Source organism: Amphiprion ocellaris, chromosome 18, assembly GCF_022539595.1.
Source record: "Amphiprion ocellaris isolate individual 3 ecotype Okinawa chromosome 18, ASM2253959v1, whole genome shotgun sequence".
NCBI classification, from domain to species: Eukaryota; Metazoa; Chordata; class Actinopteri; family Pomacentridae; genus Amphiprion; species Amphiprion ocellaris.
This window is the reverse complement of record NC_072783.1, coordinates 6,759,977-6,779,879: the sequence shown is the minus strand read 5'-3', so window position 1 is coordinate 6,779,879 and position 19,903 is coordinate 6,759,977. Positions and strand designations below refer to the sequence as shown.

Here is a 19,903-nt window from a genome sequence, read left to right as displayed (position 1 = left end):
GCCGCAGGAGGAGCTGCGACGCTGCTGCAGATATTTTTAGCTGCTGGACGGAGATCCTCAGAGGTGACCTCAACGTTCCCCTCCAACAAACCAGAGCTCCACTCCAGATAAACCAGATCTGACCTTTGGTGGTGAATCCTTCGTGTTTATTGTTTGTCTTTAAATTGATCTCAGTGTTTTTATTTACTTCCGGGTTCCAACAGAGAAAAGTTCAAACTAAAGTTTAGTTTTTAACAATAATAATTAAATTAATATTTTCTGTTTCTGTTCATCTTTTTCAGGAGTTTAATCTGTTAACATGAACAATTAATAAATAAAAATAATAACAAAGACTGATTATTATCATCATTAATTTTATTATTTTTTTTATTATTATTACTATTATTATGTATTATTGTTATTATTATTATTATTATTATTATTATTATTATTATTTATTTATGATTTTTATTATTATTTCACTCTGAGGAGGAACTCCTCCGTCGTTTGTCTCATCAGGAAACTCAATAAAGTTTGTGTTTAGATTTACTTGTGTATATATGTGTGTGTGTGTGTGTGTGTGTGTGTGTGTGTGTGTGTGTGTGTGTGTGTGTGTGTGTGTGTTATTAGTGTGTGTGTATACATATATGTGTGTGTGTGTGTGTGTGTGTGTGGGCCTGATCTACTTCCTGGAAGTTGTGGACTCAGATTTCTTCAGGACTCATAAACACTCTGAAAATAGTCTGAGACTGAAATGCAGCGACCTTCACCTGACAGACACACAACACAGTAACACAACAACACAACACAACACAACAACACAGTAGCAAAACAACACAGTAACACAACACGACACAGTAGCACAACACAGTGACAAAACAACACAAGGCAACACAACAACACAGTTACACAACAACACAGTAACACAACAACACAGTTACACAACAACACAACACAACACAGTTACACAACGACACACATAACAACAGTAACACAACAGCACAGTTACACAACAGCACAACAGCTACACAACAACATAGTTACACAACAGCACAATGACACAGTTACACAACAACACACTAACACAACACAACACAGTAACACAACACAGTAACACAACACAGACACACAACACAACAGTTACACAACACAGTAACAACAACACAGTAACACAACATAACACAACACAACACAGTAACACAACAACACAACACAACACAACAACACAGCTACACAACACAGACACACAACACAGTAACAACACAGCACAAGTTACATAACACATACACACACAACACAGCAACACAACACAACAACACAGCTACACAACAACACAGTAACACAACACAACAACACAACATAACACAACACAACAGACACACAACACAGTAACACAACACAGTAACACAACACAGTAACAGCATAGACACAGTAACAACACGACAACACAACACAGTTACACAACACAGACACACAACACAGTAACACAATACAACACAGTAACACAACATAACACAGTAACACAACAACACAACACAACAACAGTTACACAACACAGACACACAACACAGTAACACAACAATATCACAACACAACACAGTAACAACACAACACAGTAACACAACACAGTAACACAACACAGCACAACAGTTACACAACACAGACACACAACAACACAGTAACAACACAACACAGATACACAACACAGTAACACAACACAACAGTGACACAACACAGACACACAACACAGTAACACAACACAGACACACAACACAGTAACACAACACAACACAACAACTACACAACACAGACACACAACAACACAGCAACACAGTAACACAACACAACACAGTTACACAACAACACAGTAACACAACACAACATAACACAACACAACACAGACACACAACAACATAACACCAGTAACACAACTCTGAGAGATGAACGAAGACAAATAAGTAAAATATGACAAAAAGGGGAATATTTAATATATTTTTAATATGGTTTTAATATAATTTTTAATAGTTTTTAATATTCTTTTCATACATTTTAAATAAGACTAAATATATTTTAAATAAATATTTTAATATATATTTTAAAATTTCCTCTAAACAGACAAGAATGTGTGAAATGTGTGTTTTTCCTCAAACCAGTGTTTTGTACTGATGGAAGAACCTGAACCAGACCAGCAGAACTTCAGTAAATTTGTTGTATTTTGTGTGTGTTTTTCTTCTCTGCTGGAACTCTGCAGGTTTATAAAGAATGATCTGATTTAATTCATTTAATAAACTATATATTATATATTTATATTATATATAAAAACCTGCTCTGATGACTTCAACACGTTCTATTGCTTCTGTTTCCTCTTTAATCTGCTTCATGTCAGTTTATTTCCATCATTAGATCAGATCCAGATGACTCACATCTCCTGGTTTTAGATTTGAAGCTTTCTGTGTTTCACTAATAAGCAGCCCTCATAGCCAGGAGATATTCATCGTTTCACACAAAACCCTGCAGAAACATGACAGTAAACTGTGTCCTGCATGTTTGTATTTTCATTTCTGAGGAATAAAAACTACTTTGAGGGAAAAATCTTCAAGTGAAAATTCAGCAGGTGTGAGAAAAGCTAGAATCTAAATGTAGAGATATAAATATATAGAGGTGTAAATAACAGACAGTGAAGCTGCTCAGAGGTGTGAAGGACAAACACTCTGTTGTTGTTTACCGTTACCATGGAAACAGCTGACTGGCAGCAGCTGTAGTAAACCTGATCACCTGGAATAAAACCTAACAGTAACAGTAAAACAATACACTAGAATTTTTAAAAATATGCTTAAAGAATTAATGCTACTAAAAATGATTTTACTGAAATTTAGCATAAAATGTGAGGCTAAAATAAATAAATAAATCTGAGCATAAAAACATCATTTTAGATTCTAAAGACTAAAAACGATTTAATAAAAAACAGCTCATGTCAACAGGAAAGCTAAAGTTTGTGCTTGTATTTCTATGTTTCTATAGTTTAAAGGTGAAACCATCTAATCCAGGGGTGTCCAACATGCAGCCCTAGGCCCAAAAGCGGTCCTCCAGAGTGTCCAATCCGGCCCTCAAAGTGTAAAAATTCCAGAGAAGACATTAACTGCAGATTTTAAATTAATAAAACTAAAAATTTAAATTAATTTCTAGACCATGACAAGTTGTTTTGATTAGAAAGTAAAATACTAGATTGTTCATTGTTCTTTTGTCGCTTTGTGTCTCATTTTTGTAATATTCTGTCTGGTTGTTGTTGGGTTTTTTTGGTCTTTTTTTGTCTGACTTTTGTTTGTCTCATTTTTTTGTCATTTTTGATTCTTTTTTTGTTTTGTTTCATGTCATTAGTCTCATTTTTTGTTGTTTTGTGTCTAATTTTTGTAATATTTTGTCTGTTTTTGGTCTTTTGTTGTCTGACCTGTAGTTTTGTTTCTCGCTTGGGTCGTTTATTTTCTCGTTTTTGTCGTTTGTCCATAATTTTTCACTTTGTAACTTTTTTGGATAATTTTTTGTCTCTTTTTGTGATTCGTGTCATTTGTCTCATTTTTGTCATTTTGTTCTTCGCTGTTCTCATTTTGTGTTTCCTTTTTGTCTTGCTTGCGTTTGGTGTTATTTTTGTCACTTTGAGTTTTGTATTATTCGTTGTTTTTTGTCTCGTTTTTGTCACTGTAACGTTTTTATCAAATTTTTTGTCTCTTGTCATTTTGTGTTTCATTTTTCTAATATTTTGTCTTGTTTTTGCTGTTTTTGTCATTTTTTTGGTCTGACTTTTGTCATTTGTCTCACGGTTTTGTCTCGTTTTTTCATTTTGTTTCTCATTTTTGTCATTTTGTTTCTCATTTTTGTAATATTTTGTCTCATTTTTGTAATATTTTTTTTTAATTTTTTTTTTTTTTTTTTAAAGTAAAATTCTCTATGGTTCAGCTCCAGATGACTAAATGTTGTGTTCCTTTGTGGATACTCTGTGATCTGGAAGTTGTAATGTGGAAAAGATAAACTGAGGCTAAATGTTGTTTAGAAAAAGATAATTCCTTAAATGTGAACAAAGGAACCATTAGGGGTTGTGGTTATTTACAGGTTATGCTGTGGTTCTACTTGAGATCAGACTGGACTAACACTTCTGATCTACAGCCTCAATAGGAACCAACGTTCCTAGGCAGATGGGGGACACTATAAAATGTTGCGCTCCTGTAGATGTGTCTGTCCTGCTGTATTATTATTAGCTGCTCTTATATAACCGAGGATTTTGTTACGGCAGCAGAAAAACACCTTCAGCTCAGAGACACTGAGCAGGAAAACACACAAACCCTCCCAATGAAGTCAGAAACTTTAATAAATAACTGATGGAGATAATCTGTCTTTAATAAATAACTGATGGAGATGATCTGTCTTTAATAAATAACAGATGGAGATGATCTGTCTTTAATAAATAACTGATGGAGATGATCTGTCTTTAATAAATAACTGATGGAGATGATCTGTCTTTAATAAATAACAGATGGAGATGGTCTTGAGGAGCTCCAACATGTTTCTAATGTTTCAGGAACTCTCCTGTAAATCCGTGTTTGTGTTGTTGGACCTACTTGGCTTTGACCTCGGCATCGTCGTAGCCTTTATTGGACACGTCGTCCAGTCCACCAATCAGATGCTTGAACGAGCTGAGGAGGGACAGAGAGCAGCCAATCAGAACACAGCATTTCACGGCTGAACACAGAGCAGAACCACAAACAACAACAACAACAACAACAATAATAATAACACGGCAATAAACAATAAGAATACATTATTATTCTTTGTGTTTGTTTTGTGTCTCTGGTTCACTGGTTCTTCGTTGGACACCGTTAGTAATCACTGTACACCTGTATGACCTGTAGCACACCTGTATGACCTGTAGCACACATGTAGCACCTGCAAAACACCTCTAGTACCACTGTATTCCCTGTATCAAACTGGTAACACACCCATAACACAACCATGTCACCTATAACACCCCCATGTTACCTGTGCAACACTCGTATGACCTGTACCACCTGCTGTTCCTGAGACTCTGACTGTCCAACTGCTGCCTGTTAGATCCGGTGCCATGGCAACCATGCAGTGGTTTAAATGTGTGTAGTTGCAGGAGGTGACCAGCAGAGGGCAGCTGCAGGTTGAAGGAAACCAGCAGCAGGTTGAGTCTGAGGAACCAAACTGATGTTTAACCACCTTAAACACCTGAAGCACCTGAAACACCTGAAACACCTGCAGCAGCTTCACTGGAGGAAGTCTGTCAGCTTTAAACATCCTGATGAGGAGGAACGTTTGTGTCTGACCAGGTTTTATTCATCTGAGGTAACATCCATCCTTCCTCTACCACATCTGATGTTCTAGTTTGATGTGTGAAGGAACTTTAGAACCTGAGAATCATCGTCAGCATCACTAATGACTGCTTCCACTCCAGTCTCATCTCATACTGCTGATGTTCTCCACATTCATCAGCTGATGTTATCTTATCTCCTCTGTCTGAGGCCTCCAGGTGTTTCCTACAGGTTCACAAACTGAAACAGGAAGTCAACTTTAGGTTTTCTTACTCTCGGTCGATGACCAGACAGATGACATCATCAGCGGCGACGACGTTGGCTGTTCTGACGTCCTCCCTGTGGACACAGGAAGTACTGATGTAAATGTTCTGGATCTACAGGACTCTGAGGGTAAATATCCTGAACCAACAGGACTCTGAGGGTAAATATTTTGGATCTACAAGACTCTGAGGGTAAATATTCTGGATCTACAGGACTCTGAGTGTTCTCAGCTGGTTCTGATCTGGTCCAGTCTCAGGCTGGACTTCAGGTTTTGCTCAGAGACTCTTCAGGAGATCATCAGGAGGATCTGGGAGTCGAACCAACGACCACAGAGAGTCCTGATGGAACGGTGACGTCAATACTCCAGATTCTATCTACAAATAAATGTTCTCATCAAATGTTTTCACCTGTTTCTGAACTTTCCTCACCATGTCCAGCTAGACTTTTATAAAATGTTCTCAGTCTCCAAAAACAGTTCAACTTCCTGAGATATCCTGTTTACCTAAGGAATCACTAAATTGTTTTTGTCTCTTTGTGTCTCCCTTTTCTTTTTTGTGTCTTTCTTTGTGTCTTTGAGTCTTTGTCTCTTTGAGTCTTTCTCTGTTTCTTTGTCATTGTTTTGTCTCTTTGAGTCTTTCTGTTGTCTCTTTGAGTCTTTCTGTTGGGTCTTTGTGGTGGTTTTGAGTCTTTCTGTTGTTTCTTTATGGTGATTTTGTCTCTGTGTCTTTCTGTTGTGTCTTTGTGTCATTATGTTGAAGTACTTTTCTTGTGGGATGAAGCTTCAGGTCTGGTTTTCCTGCTGATTCTCTAAACTTCATCACATCCTGAACATCTGCACTGATGCTGAGTCTGGTCCTCACAGAGACAACAACCCTCGGTGTGTGAACGTTCTCCAGAGGAAACAGTGAAACACACTTCAGACCTATTAGCGTGTTCTAATGGACACGTATGACCAGATAAACACGGTAAACTCTCGATATTGATTTCTGCAGCTTTTAGCACCCGTTTTGTTGCGTGTTTTTAGTGTGTGCAGTCCAGACCCCGGGGAACATCTGGGCTGCCATGTGCTGAATTTAAATTCTTTTCTACATGTTTCCTCAGAACATACAGATTAAATCAGGAATATTAACTGTGTTCATGTTTTTAACAACAAGACAAACAAACCCAACAAATAATAAAACCAATAAACCAGTCCAGAACATTGAAATATGAAAGATCATAAATAAAGACCTGATTAAGTCAACATTATATTAAATATTCCTGAACCGGACTGGGATCTGTGTTCAGAGTCCCTGCAGCGAAGCAGAACTAATATAATAATATATAGAATTAATATAGTTATTAGAGCTAAAAGCTGACAGTGTTATTAACTTTATCGTATTTAATGCATTTTATGGTTCTATTATCATAGAATAGGTGGGGACTAAAAACCCCACAGACAGGGTTCTCCACCAGATGTTCCCAGTTCACCTCCCTACAGGTTCAGATCTACTATCAGATCCACCATCAGGTCCACCATCAGGTCCACCAGGCGGAGATCAGCTGACAGCTCTGATCTTCTCTTTAGTGTCTCAGACATACGACCACAGGTCTGATGATACAATTATGAACTCCATCATAGACCTCTGGTCTAAGGTGTTCTGGTTCCAGGAAAACTGATGAGAGCCTTGTTCTGACCAGTCTATGACTAGAACACAAGTCCAACAACTAAATACCACTCAGATGAGTTTAGATCAGACCGTTCCTCCCAACCACAGATGGAGATGATCTGTCTTTAATAAATAACTGATGGAGATGATCTGTCTTTAATAAATAACTGATGGAGATGATCTGTCTTTAATAAATAACTGATGGAGATGATCTGTCTTTAATAAATAACAGATGGAGATGATCTGTCTTTAATAAATAACTGATGGAGATGATCTGTCTTTAATAAATAACTGATGGAGATGATCTGTCTTTAATAAATAACAGATGGAGATGGTCTTGAGGAGCTCCAACATGTTTCTAATGTTTCAGGAACTCTCCTGTAAATCCGTGTTTGTGTTGTTGGACCTACTTGGCTTTGACCTCGGCATCGTCGTAGCCTTTATTGGACACGTCGTCCAGTCCACTAATCAGATGCTTGAACGAGCTGAGGAGGGACAGAGAGCAGCCAATCAGAACACAGCATTTCACGGCTGAACACAGAGCAGAACCACAAACAACAACAACAACAACAACAATAATAATAACACGGCAATAAACAATAAGAATACATTATTATTCTTTGTGTTTGTTTTGTGTCTCTGGTTCACTGGTTCTTCGTTGGACACCGTTAGTAATCACTGTACACCTGTATGACCTGTAGCACACCTGTATGACCTGTAGCACACATGTAGCACCTGCAAAACACCTCTAGTACCACTGTATTCCCTGTATCAAACTGGTAACACACCCATAACACAACCATGTCACCTATAACACCCCCATGTTACCTGTGCAACACTCGTATGACCTGTACCACCTGCTGTTCCTGAGACTCTGACTGTCCAACTGCTGCCTGTTAGATCCGGTGCCATGGCAACCATGCAGTGGTTTAAATGTGTGTAGTTGCAGGAGGTGACCAGCAGAGGGCAGCTGCAGGTTGAAGGAAACCAGCAGCAGGTTGAGTCTGAGGAACCAAACTGATGTTTAACCACCTTAAACACCTGAAGCACCTGAAACACCTGAAACACCTGCAGCAGCTTCACTGGAGGAAGTCTGTCAGCTTTAAACATCCTGATGAGGAGGAACGTTTGTGTCTGACCAGGTTTTATTCATCTGAGGTAACATCCATCCTTCCTCTACCACATCTGATGTTCTAGTTTGATGTGTGAAGGAACTTTAGAACCTGAGAATCATCGTCAGCATCACTAATGACTGCTTCCACTCCAGTCTCATCTCATACTGCTGATGTTCTCCACATTCATCAGCTGATGTTATCTTATCTCCTCTGTCTGAGGCCTCCAGGTGTTTCCTACAGGTTCACAAACTGAAACAGGAAGTCAACTTTAGGTTTTCTTACTCTCGGTCGATGACCAGACAGATGACATCATCAGCGGCGACGACGTTGGCTGTTCTGACGTCCTCCCTGTGGACACAGGAAGTACTGATGTAAATGTTCTGGATCTACAGGACTCTGAGGGTAAATATCCTGAACCAACAGGACTCTGAGGGTAAATATTTTGGATCTACAAGACTCTGAGGGTAAATATTCTGGATCTACAGGACTCTGAGTGTTCTCAGCTGGTTCTGATCTGGTCCAGTCTCAGGCTGGACTTCAGGTTTTGCTCAGAGACTCTTCAGGAGATCATCAGGAGGATCTGGGAGTCGAACCAACGACCACAGAGAGTCCTGATGGAACGGTGACGTCAATACTCCAGATTCTATCTACAAATAAATGTTCTCATCAAATGTTTTCACCTGTTTCTGAACTTTCCTCACCATGTCCAGCTAGACTTTTATAAAATGTTCTCAGTCTCCAAAAACAGTTCAACTTCCTGAGATATCCTGTTTACCTACAGAATCACTAAAATGTTTTTGTCTCTTTGTGTCTCCCTTTTCTTTTTTGTGTCTTTCTTTGTGTCTTTGAGTCTTTGTCTCTTTGAGTCTTTCTCTGTTTCTTTGTCATTGTTTTGTCTCTTTGAGTCTTTCTGTTGTCTCTTTGAGTCTTTCTGTTGGGTCTTTGTGGTGGTTTTGAGTCTTTCTGTTGTTTCTTTATGGTGATTTTGTCTCTGTGTCTTTCTGTTGTGTCTTTGTGTCATTATGTTGAAGTACTTTTCTTGTGGGATGAAGCTTCAGGTCTGGTTTTCCTGCTGATTCTCTAAACTTCATCACATCCTGAACATCTGCACTGATGCTGAGTCTGGTCCTCACAGAGACAACAACCCTCGGTGTGTGAACGTTCTCCAGAGGAAACAGTGAAACACACTTCAGACCTATTAGCGTGTTCTAATGGACACGTATGACCAGATAAACACGGTAAACTCTCGATATTGATTTCTGCAGCTTTTAGCACCCGTTTTGTTGCGTGTTTTTAGTGTGTGCAGTCCAGACCCCGGGGAACATCTGGGCTGCCATGTGCTGAATTTAAATTCTTTTCTACATGTTTCCTCAGAACATACAGATTAAATCAGGAATATTAACTGTGTTCATGTTTTTAACAACAAGACAAACAAACCCAACAAATAATAAAACCAATAAACCAGTCCAGAACATTGAAATATGAAAGATCATAAATAAAGACCTGATTAAGTCAACATTATATTAAATATTCCTGAACCGGACTGGGATCTGTGTTCAGAGTCCCTGCAGCGAAGCAGAACTAATATAATAATATATAGAATTAATATAGTTATTAGAGCTAAAAGCTGACAGTGTTATTAACTTTATCGTATTTAATGCATTTTATGGTTCTATTATCATAGAATAGGTGGGGACTAAAAACCCCACAGACAGGGTTCTCCACCAGATGTTCCCAGTTCACCTCCCTACAGGTTCAGATCTACTATCAGATCCACCATCAGGTCCACCATCAGGTCCACCAGGCGGAGATCAGCTGACAGCTCTGATCTTCTCTTTAGTGTCTCAGACATACGACCACAGGTCTGATGATACAATTATGAACTCCATCATAGACCTCTGGTCTAAGGTGTTCTGGTTCCAGGAAAACTGATGAGAGCCTTGTTCTGACCAGTCTATGACTAGAACACAAGTCCAACAACTAAATACCACTCAGATGAGTTTAGATCAGACCGTTCCTCCCAACCACGTCCTCCAGGAGAACTATGGAGTCCCCCAGAAGAACTATGGAGTCCTCCAGGAGAACTATGGAGTCCCCCAGGAGAACTATGGAGTCCTCCAGGAGAACTATGGAGTCCCCCAGGAGAACTATGGAGTCCTCCAGGAGAACTATGGAGTCCTCAGGAGAACTATGGAGTCTCCAGGTGGTTCCCCCTTCTGAATCCTCTGATCTGCTGTTCAGTGCAGAAGAACCGACACCACTCAGAGTTTCCCTCAGAGAGGAGACCCTCCGGTTCTCCAGATACAACACCAACAAAGCTTCTGAGTCTCCTGAAGAGAGTCCAACCCATCTCCAGGATTCTGGCTCCAGATCTCTTGCTGTGCGTGGAGGTGAGTCCTGCTATCTCTAGCTGGTACCGCTCCACCTCCTCCAGCTCAGGTTCCTCCCCCCCAGACCTGGATCCAGGAGGAGGCCCTGGTATCTCTAACCTGGGCCAGGTGGCAGCTTCTCCTTGCTGTGTTTTCATCTGGGTTTTCTGAGTCACTCTTTGTCTGGTCCCTCCCAAATTCTGTACATATAAATATATAATGAAAATAATGTAAATGAAACGAGTGAGACAGGAAGTAGCCGTCAGTCTGCAGGTTTAACACTCGCTGGTCCTCACAGAGATGGACGTTCACAGTGAAGACCGGCCGCCAGTGAGAACCTCTCCTGATGACATCACTTCCTGTCAGACTCAGTGTCATGAGTATTGACCTTCGACCTCTGTGTGCTATTAGTGGGTGTGTGTGTGTGTGTGTTATTAGTGAGTGTGTGTGTGTGTGTGTGTGTGTGTGTGTGTGTGTGTGTGTGTGTGTGTGTGTGTGCGTGTGTGTGTGTGTGTGTGTGTGTGTGTGTGTTACCCCTGCAGTGCTCTCTCTCCAAACCAGTCTCCCTTGCTGAGCTCTCTCAGGTGTATCGGCTCCTGATTGGCTGAATCCCCCTGAGTGACGTTCACCTGTGGGGAGACGGAGTCAACAGGTCAGTAGTAGTAGTGTGTTTTAGTGTATATTAGTGTGTAGTAGTCGGTGATGGGGACCGATGGGCTGGCATTGACCCCACCTTGCCCTTGCTGATGATGAAGAAGGTGTCTCCTCGGGCCCCCTGCCTGATGATGTAATCTCCGTCCTCATAGTGAGTCTAAACACAGAGCAGCGTCTGATTGGACGGCCTGCAGCAGCTGATCCACCACAGAAGAAGAGTAAAAGGACTCACCTCCTCCATGACGTCGGCCAGTTTACTGAGAGTTTCCTCAGCAAGGCCCTGGAAGGTTGGAACGCTGCAGAGAAACACCAGTATTACATTTAGATTGATTATATTAATATTTATTAGATTTATATGTATTTTTTATTTTTATATATATATATATATATATATATATATATATATATATATATATATATATATAATGTTTATATTTATTATATTTATATTTGTTAGATTTATGTTACTGCTGGGCAAAGATTAAAAAGTTTGATTGCGATTAATCACATTGTTATGCTTAACTTTAAATAATGAATTTAGCAGTAGTGTATTCTGCACTTTTATTTTGAAAGTACTGCTATTTGAACAAAAACACACCAACATTTAGTCTGGGTTTTTGAAGGTTTGGTGCATTAAGATCTAGTTTTTGCCATTTCAGTCCACTAATATCTAGGTTTTTTGTGGTTTGGTGCACTAATATCTACTAAATGTACTAAAACAAGTTCCCCCCAGAGTCCAGAGCCACGATCATAACATTAGAACAGGAACCTTCCCAGCAACAGCAAGTTAACATTTATAAAGCTATATTTTTTCTCTGAACAGGTACCAGCAGAAACAGTTTGTGTTCAGTAGCAGCTGGGACTGACTGAAGAAAACTTTATAGTCTGAAGTCCATGTTTGGACTTCTTTTTTTTTGGCCTTTTTAGGCTTCAATATATCGGACAGTGGAGAGAGACAGGAAACACGGAGAGAAGAGCTAATGGCCGTGGGTCGGACTGGAACCCATGACTGCTGCATCTGGGATTATAGTCCCGGTTTATATCGTCACATTAAACCTTCCAGTGATGCAAGTTGAGGCTCATACTGACGTCATTCATTGCGATTGTCGGAGTTATTTAATTATTGGGTTAGTGCGCCCAGCCCTAATTTATAAATTATATTATATTTATTTATTATATATGTCATTCATTTACACGATTGTCCGTCAGTCTAACAATGCTGGAAATAAACCTCAGAAAACCTACAGCAGATTCTAAATCTAGAAATGTCATCAACATGTTTTACACTGATGCAGCTTCCATCATCCTGTACTATCATCACACTAACCTCCATCATCCTGTACTATCATCACACTAACCTCCATCATCCTGTACTATCATCACACTAACCTCCATCATCCTGTATTATCATCACACTAACCTCCATCATCCTGTATTATCATCACACTAACCTCCATCATCCTGTATTATCATCACACTAACCTCCATCATCCTGTACTATCATCACACTAACCTCCATCATCCTGTACTATCATCACACTAACCTCCATCATCCTGTATTATCATCACACTAACCTCCATCATCCTGTACTATCATCACACTAACCTCCATCATCCTGTACTATCATCACACTAACCTCCATCATCCTGTACTATCATCACACTAACCTCCATCATCCTGTACTATCATCACACTAACCTCCATCATCCTGTACTATCATCACACTAACCTCCATCATCCTGTACTATCATCACACTAACCTCCATCATCCTGTACTATCATCACACTAACCTCCATCATCCTGTACTATCATCACACTAACCCTCCATCATCCTGTACTATCATCACACTAACCCTCCATCATCCTGTATTATCATCACACTAACCCTCCATCATCCTGTATTATCATCACACTAACCCTCTCTTCTTCACAGTCAGGCCCATGCTATGGAGGTCTGACTGAACCAGCTGGGATCTATGCACATTAGAATGATCTATGGGGATTAAAATGATCTACAGACACTAAAATGATCCTCACTGAGGGTGAACTAACTTCTGAAGTGTAAACTGTTGGTTTCCTGCTAGTTTGTTTGTGTGTTAAGGTGCGTGTCCACTAGATGCCATTTTCCCGCATGGCAACGCACCGCATCTTAAAATCGCACGGACGACAGGCGGTCACTAGCAGACCACAACATTGTCATGTGACTGAGCTTTCAGCTTGACAGTCCAGCAGATGAGTCGGATAAACACAGCGGCTCAGACGCTGGATTTCAAGCCGGACCGACATGGCGGCTCGGCCGCAAACTTTGTCTATTATTACAAAAACACTTCAGCAAAAGTATTTCTGAAATACTTTTCGCTGAAGTGTTTTTGAAATTAAAGGGAAAGTTTGCGGCCGAGCTGCTGTGTTTATCTGACTCATCTGCCGGACTGTCCAGCTGAAAGCTCTGTCATGTAACAATGTTGTGGTCCATTAGTGACCACCCGCCATCTGTGCGATTTTCAAATGCAGTGCGTTGCCATGCGGGAAAATCGCATCTAGTGGACACGCGGCTTTTGTCATGTTGCTGTTGTTGTTGTTTTCACCTCTTTAAGAACTCCATGTACTCGGCGTGTTTGATGAGTCCGGTTCTCATCATGATGGTCTGGAAACACTGTCGGTCGATCGCCCACAGCTTCACTGGAACCAGAGCTGCAGAACCAACACAAACATCATCAGAACCATCATCAGAACCAACAGAACCATCATTAGAATCATCAGATTTATCAGAACCATCATCAGAACCATCAGAACCAACAGAACCATCATTAGAACCAACAGAACCATCAATAGAACCATCATCAGAACCAACAGAACCAACAGAACCATCATTAGAACCAACAGAACCATCATCAGAACCATCATCAGAACCAACAGAATCATCATCAGAACCAACAGAACCATCAGAGTAATCAGAACCATCAACAGAACCATCAGAACCAACAGACCCATCAACAGAACCACCATCAGAACCAACAGAATCATCATCAGAACCAACAGAACCATCAGAGTCATCGGAACCATCAGAACCACCATCAGAACCATCATCAGAGTCATCCAAACCATCAGAACCATCATCAGAACTATCATCAGCACCAACAGAACTATCATCAGAACCATCTTCAGAACCATCAGAACTATCAACAGAATCATCAGAACCACCATCAGAACTAACAGAACCATCATCAGAGTCATCAGAACCATCAGAACTATCATCAGAACCACCAGAGCATCATCAGAACCAACAGAACCATCATTAGAACCATCATCAGAACCATCAGAACCATCATTAGAACCATCATCAGAGTCATCAGAGCCATCTTCAGAACCATCTTTAGAACCATCAGAATCATCAGAACTGATAGAACCATCATCAGAACCATCATTAGAACCATCAGAACCATCATCAGACTCATCAGAGTCGCTGCTTCAGATGGTTGTTAAAGTCAACTAAAGGGATGCTGATGATGACATAAACACCAGGAGAACCTGAGGCTGAGAACATGGAAGAATACTGATGGAGCTGCACGTCTGAACATTAATGCATGTGTGTGCATGTGCATACAGTGGCAGGTGTTGTCATGGCAACAGCTCATACATCTGAAAATCGATGGATGGGGTCAGACAGGTTTGATCAGACGAACTTTAACTCCACAGTTTGTGTTTCAGACCTGCTTCTTCTGTTGCCTAGCAACGTCCAGCAGCCCGCTAACAGTTCTAAACACCTCCAGATGTTTCCTTCAACACATCTGATGACTGGGAAAAACAATCCAAACCCGATCAGTTCCAGTTATTGATCCATCAGCTGATGGTTTGTTAGCCAGGACGTCTCACTCTGCCGGGTTTGATGGAGCTACAGAAACGCTGCTGGGACAGAGTGGAGCATCTTTACTCATAGAGGATCTCTGGAGGAGTTAAGAAAGAAAGAAAGAAAGAAAGAAAGAAAGAAGGAAAAGCCTGATGGAAGCTGCAGAGTGAATTATTGATTACTGATTATTGGAACAGTAACAGTGAATTCTTCCTAAACATCTGCAGCTGCTCCAGCTGTCAAACATCCCACAAACTCCAGGCTGATGCTCAGATGTGGAGACAGTTGCTACGGATACTAGTCACCCAGCTGGAGCTGCTGCCACGGCAACGCTCACTTTTACAAACTTCCTCCAGTTTAATGAGCAGAGAATGATATTTATACACACTAATACACACCAATACTATACAATACTATACACTAATACACACTACTACACACTAATACACATACAACTATACACAACTACACACACTGTTACACACTGATGCTGTACAGTGTAGTACTCTCCAAGTAGTTTGTAGTACTCCTGCAACACTCCTGCAGTAGTCTTGTGTAATACTGTGTAGTAGTGTGTAGCAGTGTGTAGTAGTGTGTAGCCCCTGGTTGCTCATTACTTTTTATTACTCGTCTCCGCTGCTTTATGACCTGCCGTCTGTTGCCACGGAGACACCAAGTGTCTCTGTAACCACGGAAACAACAGGGGACAGCAGATATGATGGTTTATAATTTGTTATATATTACTCGTGAGTGTAATATCACTCACTGATCAATATTAGTGATCAGGAATGACCATGTAACATTTGTGTTAGTGTGTGTGTGTGTGTGTGTGTGTGTGTGTGTGTGTGTGTTACTATTATTAGCTTCCTGTTAACACTACTAGCAATTACTATTTTTAGGCTACTGTTAACTTACTGCTAATTTAAGACTACCACTAATACTACTGCTACAACTGCTTACACTACTGACTATATAACTTATGCTATTGCTAACATTGCTAATATCACTGCTAACGCAACTGCTACAATTTCTATGACTGCTACCACGACTACTACTACTACTACTACTACTATTGCTAATACTGCTGCTAATGCTGCTACTAAGTACAAACAGTGAACTATTACTGTTTTTAGCCTACTGTTAACTTACTGCTAACTTAACACTACTACTAATGCAACTGCTGACACAACTACTACGGCTAACACTGTAATTACTGCTAACACTATTGCTAACATGATTACTACAGCTAACACTACTACTGTTAACACTATTATGACTACAGCTAACGCTACAGTTAACACTATTGTTAATACTACTACTATTGCTAACACTATAGCTAAGTTAGCACTACTACTGCTAAACCTACTATTGCTAACACTACAGCTAACACTAAGCTAATACCGCTACCTCTAAATCTACTATTGCTAACACTACAGTTAACACCAAGCTAACACTACTACTGCTAAAACTGCTATTGCTAACACTACTACTACTGCTAACCTACTACTATTGCTAACAGTAAGCTAACACTACAACTGCTAAACCTGCTATTGCTAACACTACTACTATTGCTAACACTACAGCTAACTCTAAGCTAACACTACAACTGCTGAGCCTACTATTGCTAACGCTAAGCTAACATTAAGCTGACACTGCTACAGCCTGACAGCTGATGGGTTTCTCCTTCGTCCAGCTGTCAGTTGTGGGTCTGTTGTGAGTTTTGTTTATGTATTGTTGCTCTGAGTTGAGTGTTGTTTACTGAACCAGTGTAGCAGCAGCAGCAGCTCTTTTTTAGTAGAAGCTAGTCGACTCCAGCTGGATCTGTGTGTGAATGTGAAGATAACGAGCTAAAAGCTTCTGCAGACGGAAACGAATCCCCTCGAACCCAACGCTGTTGCCAAGAGACACACTTGCCAAAACTTAGCTCATTGGCTGGCCCGGATGGTGTTGCCTGGCAACCGCTGCTTAGCGAGCACTCTACCAGGAAGCCCTGACAAAAAGTTTTGTCCACAAACGCACACATACACAAACACAAACACACACACACACACACACACACACACACACACACACACACACACACACACACACACACACTGCCAGCAGTGTTGGAGTTTTATTGGTTTTTTATTGGTTCAGTTTCAGTTTTATCACAGAACCACAGAGTCACTGAGGTTCTAAACACCATGGAACCAGCGGAGGGGAACAGAGAATATCAGACACCCACAACATCCCACACAGACCCACAACATCCCGCATAGACACACAACAACACAATGACACGGCTGAGATCTAGTCTGTTCACGGTCATTCAAGCTGTATTGTTGTTTGTTGTCTCTTTGTTGTTGTGTGTGTCTGTAGATGTGTGTGTAGTTGTGTTGTGTGTCTATAGTTGTGTGGAGATGCTGTGTGTGTCTGTATATGTGTGTCTGTAGATGTGGTGTGTCTGTAGTTGTGTGTGTGTAGTTGTGTTGTATGTAGATGTGTGTGTCTGTAGATGTGGTGTGTCTGTAGTTGTGTGTGTGTAGTTGTGTTGTGTGTAGATGTGTTGTGTGTGTAGACGTGTGTGTCTGTAGATGTGTGTGTAGATGTTGTGTGTCTGTAGATGTGTGTAGATGTGTGTGTCTGTAGATGTGTGTGTAGATGTTGTGTGTCTGTAGATGTGTGTGTAGTTGTGTGTAGTTGTGCTGTGTGTCTGTAGTTGTGTGTGTAGATGTTGTGTGTAGATGTTGTGTGTGTCTGTAGATGTTGTGTGTGTAGTTGTGTATGTGTAGTTTCTCATTCATCCAGGTCATGGTTATCCAAAGTTGTTTAAATCAATCCAACTGGACTTTAAGAAAATTTAAGGAACTTTCTTAAAGTCCAGTTGGATTGATTTAAACAACTTTGGATGTGTGTAGTTGTGTGTAGATGTGTGTGTAAACGCTGTGTGTCTGTAGATGTTGTGTGTGTCTGTAGATCTTGTGTGTCTGTAGATGTTGTGTGCGTAGATGTTGTGTGTGTCTGTAGATGTTGTGTGTGTCTGTAGATGTTGTGTGTGTGTGTGTAGATGTTGGGTGTGTGTGTAGATGTGTGTCTGTAGATGTTGTGTGTGTAGATGTTGTGTGTGTGTAGATGTGTGTGTCTGTAGATGTTGTGTGTGTGTAGATGTTGTGTGTGTCTGTAGATGTTGTGTGTGTAGATGTGTGTGTAGATGTGTCTGTAGATGTGTGTGTGTGTCGTGTTGTGAAGCTCTGACTCTGACAGCAGCAGAAACACCTTCAGCCTCCATCACTGTGAGCGTTGCCACGGAGACGCAGTTCTGAGGTCAGAGTTAGCCTGGAGGTTAGCGGCTAACTGTTTCAGCGTCTGGGAGCAGATGTTCAACAAGTTGCCATGGAAACAGATCAGCTGTTTCTACCTGAAACAATCAACTCTGAACCGACCAATCAGTGACCGGCTAATGATCTCATCCACTGAGGTCATGATGTTTAGTTTCACTGTGACACAAAAAAGATGCAAAACCACCACAACAGAATCATGTTCTATCAGACTTCTGTGGTTCTTCATAGAACATGGAACTGTGTGAGTTTTCTTTGATGGATCCTGACGTGTTTTAATTGTTAACCTGCCAGTCAACATTGTATGAACATTGTGTGTATGTTGTGTTAACGTTGTGTTAACGGTGTGTGGATGTTGCGTAAACGTTGTGTGGACGTTCTGTGAACGTTGTGTGGACGTTCTGTGAACGTTGTGTGTATGTTGTGCTAACGTTGTGTGGACGTTGTGTTAATGTTGTGTGGACATTCTGTGAACATTGTGTGGATGTTGTGTGGACGTTGTGTGTATGTTAACGTTGTGTTAACGTTGTGTGGACGTTGTGTTAATGTGTGATCATTGCGTATATGTTGTGTGGACGTTGTGTTGACATTGTGCATACGTTGTGTGAGCATTCTGTGTATATTCTGTATACGTTGTGTATATGTTGTGTGATTGTTGTGTGCACGTTGTGTGAACATTGTGTGAACGTTCAGCGTTCTCTACTCACTCCTGACCGTGGCCGTCCGGGTGCAGTTGTAGAGGATGGCCAGCTCTCCAAACACCTTCCCTGGTCCCATGGTGCACAGCTTCATGCCCTCCTTCGTCACCTCCACCTTCCCCTCTGAGAGAAACAACATCACCAGCATCAGATTCTCACCTGGAAACAGTTATGTCACAGCACTACAGGACACCCGGAGGCATCATGGGAAATGTAGGAGATTCAGAAAACATGAAGTAATTAAAGATCTTCTAGCAGATAAAACACCAAGTCTGGAGTCAGATCAGCATCAGTTTACTGAGAACATGATTCATCAACATCTGTGTGTGTGTGTGTGTGTGTGTGTGTGTGTGTGTGTGTGTGTGTGTGTGTGTGTGTGTGTCTGTAACACACACACACACACACACACACACACACACACACACACACACACACACACACACACACACACACACACACACACTCTTCCCATCAGGCCACCTGTCACTGGGTCCGTTTGTGCAGCCGAAGGAGGTTTTTACATTTCAAAGCCTCGGCGTTCATCAGTGAAGCTGAATCATTCATCTCCATCCAAGTTTAGATTTTAGATTCTGTGGCATTCGGATGTTTTTAATAAATCTCCTTTTCTTCTGTCTCCACTGCTGACATCAGAGCTGAGGATGAGTGAAGGGACTCTGGA

At 40.8% G+C, this 19,903-nt stretch overlaps 1 protein-coding gene across 2 annotated transcripts in view; it reads right to left on the bottom strand.

The window, feature by feature from the left end:
• Nucleotides 1–7,348: 7,348 nt before the first annotated feature.
• LOC111568989 (cGMP-dependent protein kinase 1-like) overlaps nt 7,349–19,903 on the bottom strand; it is a 38,483-nt gene continuing 25,928 nt past the window's right edge. The window contains exons 3-9 of one of the 2 annotated variants that reach the window (XM_055004580.1): nt 19,234–19,347; nt 13,945–14,050; nt 11,590–11,653; nt 11,437–11,514; nt 11,238–11,332; nt 8,617–8,682; nt 7,349–7,704 (exon numbers count right to left, since the gene is read on the bottom strand). In XM_055004580.1, coding sequence (XP_054860555.1) covers nt 7,626–7,704; nt 8,617–8,682; nt 11,238–11,332; nt 11,437–11,514; nt 11,590–11,653; nt 13,945–14,050; nt 19,234–19,347 — 602 coding nt within the window. In that variant the 3' untranslated portion in view covers nt 7,349–7,625. Of the gene's footprint in view, nt 7,705–8,616; nt 8,683–11,233; nt 11,333–11,436; nt 11,515–11,589; nt 11,654–13,944; nt 14,051–19,233; nt 19,348–19,903 lie in introns of those variants that run through there. The other variant, XM_055004581.1, reaches the window with a different exon arrangement.